Here is a 13,302-nt window from a genome sequence, read left to right on the forward strand (position 1 = left end):
CCGTATTTTAAGTGAAATTTTTAAAAAAATTTTTTTAAAAGATGTATAAGAATTTATGGAGAACATTGTAAAATTTAGAGAAGCTAAAGAAGTGCAGTCCTATGCTACACAGATGGAAAGGAAGAATATCCTACACAGGTAATTGGGTATAGCAAGCAAGGCTGGAACTGGGGAAAAACAGAATCAGGCCCAGCCTGGAAGCAGCATACTACTGACATGTGGTAACGTAGATTTCCATTCCACAAATCTTATTATTTTTCTAAGAGAAATTAGGAATCCAGATTTCTATAGAAATTCTTTTTTGTTCTTACGTACTGGCAGAAACCATTTTAAATACCATACAGGACAAAAAAGAACACATCTGTGGAAGAATCTGGCCCCGAGCCACCAGTTTTCTACTGCTGCAATCTACCTACTTCTTTAGATAATTCATTAATATTTCTGGGTTGTGCTTAACCCACACACGGAAAAAGGTTACACACACTACAGGAAATCTATGACCACTTTTGTTATAAAAATGGTGAGGATACTGTCTCTTACATTATTAAGAGACTCCTAGACCAAAGGTCCATATAAAAAAAATCTCTTAGAATTCAGTGCTTCAAAAAACATTGCTGTCCTTTAGCAAACGGTAAAATGCATAACATTTGAGGCTTTCTATGTACAAAATATGTGTCTAACACTTACTAACTTACTCTTCATAATAACACTATAAAGTAGGCATTAAGACTGTCCCCATTTTACAGATGAGGAAACTGAGACACAGAAAGGTTAAAGATCATGCTCAAAGTCAGAAGTCACATCCAGGCAGTCTGGTTCTCTATAGTTTTGCTCTTCCATCTTGGCAATAACAACTACCTAACAGGTGACTGTCTCTTTTCTTGCCTTAGCTGTCACGCCAACAGCAACTACACATGCCTTATGCTCTAAATGCTTCCTTTTTCCAACTCTCAATTTCTACTATTTTTTTTCTCTTTAATGTAGATGCTGGTAGTTTATGCCATCTCAAATTCTTTGTACAGCAAGGAAGGGCTAAGTTTTTTTTTTTTTTTTTTTTTTTTGAGACAGAGTCTTGCTCTGTCACCCAGACTGGACTGCAATGGTATGATCTCGGCTCACTGCAACCTCCACCTTCCAGGTTCAAGCAATTCTCCTGCCTCAGCCTCCCGAGTAGCTGGGATTACAGGCGCTCACCACCATGCCTGGCTAATTTTTGTCTTTTTAGTAGAGACAGAGTTTCCCCATGCTGGCCAGGATGGTATCAAACTCCTGACTTCAGGTGATCCCCCCACTTTGGACTCCCAAAGTGCTGGGATTACAGGCGTACGTCACCGTGTCCATCCTACCCTACTCCTTAAGTTTTACTGTAAAACTTAAGACTTATAAAATATAGCTACTAGACATTTTTTTTTCTTTTTTTTTTTTTTTTGGGACGGAGTCTCGCTCAGTCGCCCAGGCTGGAGTGCAGTGGCCGGATCTCAGCTCACTGCAAGCTCCGCCTCCCGGGTTTACGCCATTCTCCTGCCTCAGCCTCCCGAGTAGCTGGTACTACAGACGCCCGCCACCTCGCCCGGCTAGTTTTTTGTATTTTTTAGTAGAGATGGGGTTTCACCGTGTTAGCCAGGATGGTCTTGATCTCCTGACCTCGTGATCCGCCCGTCTCGGCCTCCCAAAGTGCTGGGATTACAGGCTTGAGCCACCGCGCCCGGCCAGCTACCAGAAATTTTTAAATTTCTAATGTGGCTTATATTTTATTTCTATCAGCATCATATTAGATACTGCAGTAAAAAGTTTTTAAAAAGGTAAAATTAGTTTTAATAATATTCTTTAATCAATATATCTAAAATATCATTTCAACATATGATCAACACAAAATTTATTATTAGGTATTTTACACTCGCTTTTCCACTAAAGTTTCTATATATAATATGTACTTTACACTTACTGCACATCTCAATTTGTACATTTTCATCAGAAATAGCTGAACTAAAAAGAAAAAAAAGAAATAGCTGAACTGTATTTAGAGTTCATAAAATTTACTGTTTATAAAGTACACTACCATACCCAAGTTGTTTAAAACACATTTAAAAGTCTTCCAATAATAACTAGGCTAGGTGCTGTGGCTCATACCTGTAATCCCAGCACTTTGGGAGGCTGAGACGGGTAGATCACTTGAGGTCAGGAGTTCAAGACTAGACTGGCCAACATAGTGAAACCCCGTCTCTACCAAAAATACAAAAATTAGCTGGTGTGGTGGCGGGTGCCTGTAGCACAGCTACTCAGCAGGCTGACAGGAGAATCGCTTGAACCTGGGCAGTGAAGGTTGCAATGAGCCGAGATCGTGCCACTGTACTTCAGCCTGGGCAACAGAGCAAGACTACATCTCAAAAAAAAAAAAAGTTTTCCAATAACTAAATCAACTACCAAAAAAAACCTTATTTTCCTTTAGGATTCACCTGAGCTGAAACAGCCACATTCCAAGAGGTCAATAGTTACATGCAGCTACTGGTTACCATAATGAACACCGCATCTAACTAATAAAATGCAATTAAAGAGTGGCTGCAGGCTGGGCGTGGTGGTTCATGCCTGTAATCCCAGCACTTTGGGAGGCCAAGGCAGGTGGATCACCTGAAGTCAGGAGTTTGAGACCAGCCTGGCCAACATGGTAAAACCCCGTCTCTACTGAAAACACAAAAAAATTAGCTAGGCGTGGTGGTGGGCGCCTGTAGTCCCAGCTACCAGGGAGGCTGAGGAAGGAGAATGGCGTGAACCCGCGAGGTGGAGCTGAGTGATTATTGACTCACTCAGTGAGTCACTATGGCTCTGTGATGGCTTACTGTAGCCTCAACCTGCTGGGCTCAAACTCTCCTCCTACCTCCTCCTACCTCAGGCCTCTCGAGATCACTGGACTGCAGGTGGCCGTGCACCACAACCTAGCTAATTTTTTTTTTGAGATGGAGTCTCGCCTCTGTTGCCCAGGCTGGAGTCCGGTGGCGTGATCTCCAGCCTCACGGTCAACCTCCTCCTACCAGGGTTCGAAAGTCCTTCATGCCTGCAAGCCCTCTCCAGGAGCCCTGGAATACAGGCGTGGCCAACCACACCTGGCTGATTTTTTTTATATTTTGTAGACATGGAAGGCGTTACGGCATCATAATGGCCAGGCTGGTCTCGAATTCCTGACCTCCTTATCTGTCCCTGTTCTTGGCCTCCCCCCCAAAGTGCTTGGGATTATAGGCGTGAGGCACTGCTCCCAGCCCCCCAGCTAATTGTTTGAGACAGAGTCTCACCCTCTGTGCCCAGGTCGGGAGTGTGCAGTGGATAAAAAACCACAGGCTTACTTCTACTCAGCTCACGCAGGCCCCGACCCTTTCTGGGAACCACACAGGATAATTTTTGTATTTTTGTAGAGACAGGGCTTTGCTGTGTTGCTCAGCGCGATTTGAAACTGCTTTGTGCAGCAGCAATCCACCGTGGTCCTTGGCGTCTCAAAGTACTGAGAATAGCAGGTGTGCACTACCATGCTTGGCCCAGCTAATAAAAAAAAAAAAATTGGTGGGTGGGCGTGGTGGCTCACCGGCCTATAAAACCCTGCACTTCGGGAGGCTGAAGTGGGCCCCGATCAACAAGGTAGAGATCGAAACTATCCTGGTCCAACATGGTGAAACCCCATCTCTAATAAAATACAAAAATTAGGCTGGAGCATGGTGGTACGCACCTGTTCCCATTACTCGGAGGCTGAGCAGGATAATCCGCTTGAACGCCGGGAGGTGGAGGTTGGCAGTGAGCGAGATTGTGCCAGCTGCATTCCCAGCTGGCGACAGAGTAAGCTCCTCTCCAAAAAAATAAAAAAATAAAAAAAATATAGAGTAGGGATTCTGCCATAATTGCCCCGGCTGGGTGTTAAACTCCTGGGCCTCAAGTGGTCCTGCCTGCACCTCCCCAAAGTGCTGTGATTATAGGTGAGAGCCATAGTCCCGTTACTAAAGGGGCATTCTTGAATTTGGAATCAGAGTAGAATATAAGATTTTGGGGGATATTTCCATTTGTAAAAAAACCCCTATATATTCTAGATTCCATTTCTTAATGTGTTTAATAGAATGGCTTTAGGGTAGGTGGCATTTCGGGGTTTTTGGGAGCTTAATTATTTGATAAAATATTTAATTCTTAGGTAGAAAGTGAAATGCTCAAGAAAACTGTGCTAAAATTTTACATAGAAATATTTTTCGAATGACTAGGAATTCATAATTTAATTCTTATCTGTTTCCTCCTGTTTAAATAGTCACCCCATCTGTTCCATATCAGTAATTTGGTACCCCATCCTTGGAAATACCTTTATATACGCCCTGAAAAGGTTCAGATCTAGGTTTTGTCCCCAGCCTGCATGATGAATCACAGTGCCATTTTTCATCTAGTGTAATGATAACAGCCCACTTTCTTTTTTTTTTTTTGAGATGGAGTCTGCGCTGTGATTGTCCAGGCTGGAGTGGCAGTGCGTAATCACAGGCCCTCACAGAAGTAAGCCTGTGGTGTCCAACTGCACACTCCGCCTGAAGCAACAGAGGTGAGACGCTGTGCTCAAACAATTAGGCTAGCGGGCGGGAGGCAGTGGCCTCCACGCCTATAAATCCCAGCACTTTGGAGGCCAGACAGACAGATAAGGAGGTCACGAATTCGAGACCAGCCTGGGCCCCAATATGGTAACCTCCATGTCTACAAAAAATAACAAAATCCAGCCAGGTGTGGGTGGCACACGGCCTGTATTTCCCAGCTACCTGCCGGAGGGCCTGAGGCAGAAGAATCTTTCGACCCGTTAGGAGGAGGTTGAAGTGAGCTGAAGATCACGCCACCGGACCTCGCCTGGGCAACAGAGCGAGACTCCATCGTCAAAAAAAAAAAAATAGCTAGGTTGGTGCCACGCACCGCAGGGTCCCAGTGACGTCCGAGAGGCAGAGGTAGGAGGAGAGCTTGAGCCCAGCAGGTTGAGGCTACAGTAAGCCATCACAGAGCCACAGACTGGGCCACAGAGCAAGACCCTGCCTCCAAACAAAAAAAAAAAAAAGAATATGCTCTTAAAGAACTTAATTGGGAATATATAAATGTACTGCTTACAAAATGTTAATAATGGTTATCGCTGAGGAATTAAGAGTCTTCCCCCTCACAAGACTTTTTTATAGCCCAATTTCTAATATATCAGATTTCTGTAAATCTAACCTAATACTTAAAATCAATCAACAAGAACACATGGGCATCAATTTGCTTTATACTATGACACATACTATATGGATAACCACCTGGATCAATTTTTGATGTGATAAAGCTTATAATTGAAACATGAGAGCTTCCGGGTTTAATTCTACTTCTAACACTCTATGAATGAAATATGAAATATATTTCAAAGAATGTATTATATTTTAGAAACTATTCATGTGAAAAAGAATACTATTATGACACTAATTCTGTCCCAAACCAAATACATTAATATATTGATGAACTGGCAGTTGCTTCTGCCTGGCCCCTTTTCTTTTGATCCAGTCCCCTTTCCTCTGATACTAACACATCAATTTTATTTTGGGAAACTAATGGACTCCCACTCTCGATCATATATTTCTAAAGATGTTGACCCCACTCCAAACCCGAAGATGAGCATAAAACCCAAGTCAGTCTGGTAACATTAAATCCAGTACTTTTTTGTTTTAACTTGGGGGCAGGAGATCGCCTTCCACTGAAATTACTGACCTAAACAGAAAATAAGCTGCTGGCTATCCTTCCTGATAGTGTTGTACATTCCTGATAGTGTTGCAGTGAGCCGAGATCGTGCCCTTGCACTCCAGCCTGGGCAAAAAGAGTGAAACAACTCCATCTCAAAAAAAAAAAATACTGTGAACTTCTCCACATAACATTGTGCCCAGAGAAAATATTAAGACGACATTTAGCAAGCCTTTTTAAAAAAAAAAAAGAAAGAAAGAAATGGGATTTTACTTTGTTACCCAGGCTGGAGCACAGTGGTGCAATCATAGCTCACTGAGGCCTCGACACTCGAAATCCTCTTGATTTACCTTCCTGAGCAGCTGGGACTAAAGGCATGCTCTATTATACCAGGCATTTTTTTTTTTTTTTTTAAGAGCAGGCTCTCACTATGTTGCCCAGGCTGATCTCAAACTCCTGGTCTCAAGTGATTCTCCCACTTCAGTGTCCCAAGTAGCTGGGATTACAGGCACAAGCCACCGCGCCCGGCCGAAACATTTTCTTAAATATTCATTATAGTCCAGGCACTCTGGCCGAACAATCACATAATCCTGGTCAATCTTTAAGCAAGCTAGCTATCACCATCAAAACATTCTCTCATCCGCATAATGAGACTCCCAATGGAAAGGATAATTGATGGCAGTATCATGCCTTTCCGGGTCTGCAGCTTGCTCTCTCAATCTTACCCTCAGTTCCACAATAATTAGACTACAAGGCTATCAAAAGCACCTCCCCACCAGAAAAAGATGGATAATCCCTGAGCAACAGTGTCAAAGAATACCCTTGCTACATGTAGTCTCAGCCCAGCCTACCTGTCCAAAGTGAGCAGGGTAGCCCAGCATGTGCATATACAGTAATTTTGCCACATTCCGACATCGGTATGTATTGTCTTCTTCTCTAAAAGATGACCGGATTGCAGCACATTCTTTCTGGATCATTTCTCGTTCTTCAGCTTGGGTTCGGGCTGTCCGGATGGTCCGGATCAGCTCCCGCAATCTGATGGGGGCTGGCATCCTCTGGATATGGAAAGACATTAAATAGAGATGTTCACATTTTTTACGACCAAAGCTATTCACGTAACTTCACATTTAAGTTTTTGACTAGTTTTTAAGAATTCAAGACTTGCCAAATCCAGCTCAGCTAAGCTAAACAAAGCTTGTTAAGCTTCAGCAAAGCTATTACATACAGACCTCTCAACTCTGTACATTTTGTTTTTTTGTAGCCTCTGGAAAGGCTACAAACAAAAATGGTTAAGTATTACATTAAGCAAAATAAGACAAAGAATACACTAAATATGTAAAGTCCATCACTAATATCAAAATATCTCAGAAACTAATACAACTCAAATCTTTAAGGAAAGGTCTATGCCTAACCTTAAAAAAGATAGATATTTTCTGTTCAACTGCTGTTAAACACAACATAGCTCAACAAAAATAAATACGGTCACAATCATAGCTCAATTCAACAAAATATGAGAGATTGAGAAGACCAACTGTCAGATTAAAACACATTCAACAAACTGTAATCATCTCAGTACACTGCATATACTTTGAAAATGTGATGAGGAAAAAATAAACCAATCACAGAAAACAAGGCTATTAGTGTCATGAATATCTTTTAAAAGTAAAAAGTTAACAAAGGACATATAACAGCCTAAATAATTGTTAACAAACAAACAACAACAACAAAAAACAGAATGTGTACCACCTAATTTCAAGAATTACTACAAAGCTATAGTAATCAGGGAAATGTGGAACTAACTGAATTTAAGAATATACTGAAGCAGGCCAGGCACGGTGGCTCAAGCCTGTAATCCCAGCACTTTGGGAGGCCAAGGCGGGCAGATCACCTGAGGTCGGGAGTTTTGAGACCAGCCTGGCCAACATGGAGAAAACCCCATCTCTACTAAAAATACAAAATTAGCTGGCCATGGTGGCACATGCCTGTAATCCCAGCTACTCAGGAGAATCGCCTGAACCCGGGAGGTGGAGGTTGCAGTGACCAAGATCGCACCACTGCACTCCAGCCTACGCAACAAGAGTGAAACTCCGTCTCAAAAAAAAAAAAAAAAAATGCACAAGTGATTTTTAACAAAGAGACCAGAATTATTGAATAGGAGCAAGATAGTCTTCCAATGAATGGTGCTGGCAACTATATCTCTCCATGGGACAAAAAAATTAATCTCAATCCTAACCGCACACAATACACAAAATTAACTAAAATGATCACAAACCTAAAAGTTAAAGCTAAAACTAAAAATCTTCCAGAAGAAAACAAAGAGGAAAATCTTTACAAACAGGTTAAACAGAGAGACTTCACACACAACCATGAAGTATAAAAGAAAAACTTGATAACTGGACCCTATCAAAGTCTAAAATTTTTGCTCGTCAAAAGACATCATTATGAAAATAAGGCACACCAGCTGGGCACAGTGGCTCATGCCTGTAATGCCAGCACTTTGGCAGGCTGAGCCAGGAGGATCACCTGAGGTCAGAAGTTTGAATGGTCAACATGATGAAAACCTGTCTCTACTAAAAATATAAAACTAGGCCGGGCGCGGTGGCTCAAGCCTGTAATCCCAGCACTCTGGGAGGCCGAGACGGGCGGATCACGAGGTCAGGAGATCAAGACCATCCTGGCCAACATGGTGAAACCCCGTCTCTACTAAAAATACAAAAATTAGCCAGGCATGGTGGCGTGCACCTGTAGTCCCAGCTACTCTGGGGGCTGAGGCAGGAGAATCACTTGGACCCGGGAGGCAGAGCTGCAGTGAGCCAAGACTGTACCACTGCACTCCAGCCTGGGCAACAGAGCAAGACTCCAGTCTCAAAAAAAAAAAAAAAAAATAATATATATTTACACAACACAACACACATATATATTATCACATATATAAACACACATATAATAGGACCATATAATAATAACACATATACTACACACACACACATATATATACGTGTATATATAATAACCATATATATATATAACTAGCCGAGTAGTAGGTGCACTGACTGTAATCCAGCACTTGGGAGCTGAGGCAGAGAAGCTGACCTGGAGCGGAGGCTGCAGTGGAGGGAGAGGAGAGAGAACGGAGGAGGGGGAGGGGAGGGAGGGAGAGAAGAAGGAGGAGGGAGGAAGTGGAGGGAGGGAGGGAGGAGAGGAGGAAAGAAAGGAAAAGAGAGAGAAACAGAAAGAAGGAAAGGGCAAGCCGCAGAAAGGGAGAAATATTCAATATACATACCTGTCAAAAGACTTGCATTCAGGATATGTAACTTTTACAACTCAGTAATAAGACAATCTTAATTAGAAAGTGGGTAAAAAGGCTGGGCGTGGTGGCTCACGACAGTAACCCCAGCACTTTGGGAGGTCGAGGCTGGTGGATCACCTGAGGTCAGGAGTTCAAGATCAGCCTGATCAACATGGAGAAACCCCGTCTCTACTAAAAATACAAAAAATTAGCCAGGTATGGTGCTGCATGCCTGTAATCCCAGCTACTCTGGAGGCTGAGGCAGGAGAATTGCTTGCACCCAGGAGGCAGAGGTTGTGGTGAGCCGAGACTGCACCACTGCACTCCAGCCTGAACTAGAAGAGCGAAAACTCCGTCTCAAAAAAAAAAAAAAGTGGGTAAACAAACAAAAAAGGCTAAAATATTAGAACAAACACTTCTCAAAAAAACATACGAATGGTTGTAAGCACATGAAAAGATGCTTAATATCATTAGTTAGCAGGGAAAACCAAATTAAAACCATGATGACAGATCATTGCAGTTACAAAAAAAAAAAAAAGAAGAAAACCATAATGAGATACCACAAAAACGGCTAAAATTAAAGACTTGCCATACCAAGACTTGGCAATGATATAGCACAACTGAACTTCCATAAAATGCCCATGGGAATAAAAATGGTTCAACTACTTTAGAAAACAGTTTGGCAGGTTTTTATGACGTTAAACATACACTTAGCACATAATTCAGCAAATCTACTCAATGTTTACCCAAGAGAAGTATTTACCCATGAGTAATGAAAATATGTATCTTCACCAAAACTTGTACATAAAATGTTCATAGAAATTTAATTTATAACTGCCAAAAACTGAAAACAATCCAAATGCCCATAAACAGGTGAATGGATGATGGTATACCCATATAATGGAATATTTATCAGAATAAAACAGAATCCGTTATACACAACATGAAAGAGTCTCAAACACATTCTAAGCTAACATTCTGCTAAGCAAAGGCAGCAGACACAATACAGTACATATTATATGATTCCATTTACGTGAAATTCTAGGACAAAGCTAATCCATAGTGATGGAAAAAACATCACTGTGTGGCTGGGCGCAGTGGCTCACGCCTGTAATCCTAGCACTTTGGGAGGCTGAGGCAGGCAGATCACCTGAGGTCAGGAGTTTGAGACCAGCTTGGCCAACATGGCGAAACCCCCATCTCTACTAAAAATAAAAAAATAGCTGGGCGTGGTGGCGCACACCTGTAATCCCAGATACTCCAGAGGCTGAGACACGAGAATCGCTTGAACCCAGCGGCAGAGGCTGACAGTGAGCTGAGACCGTGCCAGTGCACTCCAGCATGGGTGACAGAACAAGACTCTTGTTCTCAATTAAAAAACAAACAAACAAACAAAAAACACATCACTGTGTATAATGTGTAGTCAACAATGTTGACTAAGAACATTTTAAATGATAGTAAAATTGATGAAGATATCATTACAATCCTTTTCAGTACTTATTACCTGTGGAATCCTTAAGTCAATGATTCTCAATGTTTTTCTAACCCAACATACCAGGATATCCCAGTCAGTATAGCATTAATCCTCAAAGTACGGATTAGCGCATTACGGATTTAGAAAAACTCCCTAGGTACTGATATGCTCCTCCAAGAGGAGCCGTATATACTGTCTCCTTTAAGGTTGTGTATCTTAAACTACTATGTAAAGCTATCTGTATAGTGCTGTTTTTGTTAGTTTTAATAAAATACTCAAAGGTCTAGCGTTTGAAGTTTATAAAATACTTTTACATTCATTATCTCATTTGTTCCTTTAGACTATTTTGAAGTTAAGAGTAGAGATCACTGGCCGAGTGCGGTGGCTCACACCTGTAATCCCAGCACTTTGGGAGGCCGAGGCGGGTGGATCACTTGAGGTCAGGAGTTCAAGGCCAGCCTGGCCCACATGGTGAAACGCCATCTCTACTAAAACTACAAAAACAGTCAGCTGGGCGTGGTGGCATGCGCCTGTACTCCCAGCTACTCGGGAGGCTGAAGCAGGAGAACTGCTTGAACCCAGGAGGTGGGGGTTGCAGTGAGCAGAGACCACACCACTGCACTCCAGCTCGGCTGACAAGGCTCCGTTAAAAAAAAAAAAAAAAAAGAGTAAAGATCATTATCCCCATTTTTCCTATGAAGAAACTTCATTTCAAAGCAATTATGCAACTTCCTCAAGATCACAAAGGTAATAGGGGACAGAGCTAACCTAACACCTGAACCAGGTCTTAGAACTCCAAGGCTGAAGTTCTCCCAATATTATAAAAATGTACATTACATTTACAGAGGAAATTATATGATTGCTTGGGTTTTAAAATACTCAAGGAAAAAAAAAATACTGAGGAGAGAGAGAGGAGACAGTGATAAGACAGTGATACAGTTTGGATACTTGCTCCTGCCCGTATTTCATGTTGAATTGTAATCCCCAATGCTGGACGTGGGGCCTGGTGGGAGATGTTTGGATCATCGGGGCGGGATCCCTCATGAATGGCTTGGCCCATCCCCTCATTGATAAGCAAGCTCTCACTCTGAGTTCACATGAGACATGGTCATTTAAATGTTTGTGGCACCATAAGCCATCACCTTGTCAATAAGTGACCTCTCACTCTGAGTTCATATGAAGTATGTGGCACCATCTCCCCCACCAACGGTCTCTCTCTTGCTCCTGCTTTCGCTCTCTCTCTCTGCCTGCTTTGCCTTCTGCCAAGAGTAAAGAAGAGGCCTCCCCAGAAACAGATGCCGGCACTATGCTTCCTGTAAATCCTGAAGAACCATGAGCCAAGCAAACCTCTTTTCTTCCAAGTTACCCAGTCTGAGGTATTTCTTTATAGCAGTGCAAGAATGGCCTAATACAGGCCAGGCACAGTGGCTCACGCCTGTAATCCCAGCACTTTGGGAGGCCAAGGCAGGCAGATCACCTGAGGTCGGGAGTTCGAGACCACCCTGACCAACATGGAGAAACCCCGCCTCTACTAAAAACACAAAATGAGCCAGGAGTGGTGGCGCATGCCTATAATCTCAGCTACTCGGGAGGATGAGGCAGAAGAATCACTTGAACTCAGAAGGCAGAGGTTGTGGTGAGCCAAGATCACACCATTGCACTCCAGCCTGCGCAACAAGAGCGAAACATCTCAGGAAAAAAAAAAAAAGAAGAAGAAAATAACTTTTCTCTACCGAGGCCTCAATGATCCTACAAACTAAACGAAAAGACCATTGGAAAAAAGCTTAAATCTAGACCTAAAACATGCAGACAAATGAGAAAACAATCGTAACAGTTTTAAGCCAACTGAGAGAAAAACAAGTTATCTAGAGTAAATTCCCAGCTATGACTCACAGAATCACAGAAATACAGTTCTTGCCACTAGCTTTTTATGGAGGAAATTGAGGATACAGGCTTTAACTACTTTGTACAAGGTCACAGAGTTAGTTACTGGCCTGACTCACCTTTGGTGATGCCCCAATTCAGTCCTCTTCCTCCAATAATAGGCTGCCTCTAGCTTAGAGAAAAGCAGTAATTTTTTCTTTGAATTTTGATAACTTACTACTATTTGATTTATTTATCATCAGAAAATATCTTAATAGGCATGGATGAAAAACAAAAGTTAACATACAGTAAAGAAGCAAGCATTGAGGCTAGGCACGGTGGCTCATGCCCACTTTGGGAGGCCGAGGTAGACGGATCACTTGAGGTCAGAAACTCGAGACCAGCCTGGTTAACATGGTGAAACCCCATCTCTACTAAAAATGCAAAAATTAGCCAAGCGTGGTGGCACGTGCCTGTGATCCCAGCTACTCGGGACGCTGAGGAAGGAGAAGTGCCTGAACCCGGGAGGCGGAGGTTAGTGAGCAGAGATCATGCCACTGCACTCCAGCCTGGACGACAGAGACTCCGTCTCAAAAAAAGAAAAAAATTAAGCATTGAAAAAACATTTTAAGATCAAAGTTCTGGTTCTAGGAAAGATGGAACAAGCACACTCCACCTTGTCTCTCCCTTTGGATGCAACTATAAATCCTAGACAAAATGTATGCCACAGCTTCTTGAGGACTCTGAAAAGTAAGTAACAGAAAGTGGACTGGAGAAAAAAAATCATCATTTTTCCCCTAGTATTGCTGTCAAGCCGGAACCCAACAGCAGCCCAAAACCAAGAAGTACTCACTGGGTGCAGAGAGAAAGAGCTCAAAGAAAAAAACATTTCTGGTACAAGGAGCAAGAAAAGGAAGATCAAGGACAACAGAAGTTCTCTCCTTGGACCTTTATTCCCCCAACCACTTCC

At 42.5% G+C, this 13,302-nt stretch overlaps 1 protein-coding gene across 3 annotated transcripts in view; it reads right to left on the reverse strand.

Moving 5' to 3' along the window:
- AP1G1 (adaptor related protein complex 1 subunit gamma 1) overlaps nt 1-13,302 on the reverse strand; it is an 87,122-nt gene that overhangs the window by 52,516 nt on the left and 21,304 nt on the right. For all 3 annotated transcript variants that reach the window (XM_017868791.1, XM_017868793.1, XM_017868792.1), the window contains exon 2: nt 6,558-6,761. In XM_017868791.1, coding sequence (XP_017724280.1) covers nt 6,558-6,758 — 201 coding nt within the window. In that variant the 5' untranslated portion in view covers nt 6,759-6,761. The remainder of the gene's footprint in view (nt 1-6,557; nt 6,762-13,302) is intronic.

This window comes from Rhinopithecus bieti, unplaced genomic scaffold (genome assembly GCF_001698545.2).
Source record: "Rhinopithecus bieti isolate Rb0 unplaced genomic scaffold, ASM169854v2 scaffold_2574, whole genome shotgun sequence".
NCBI lineage: Eukaryota > Metazoa > Chordata > Mammalia > Primates > Cercopithecidae > Rhinopithecus > Rhinopithecus bieti.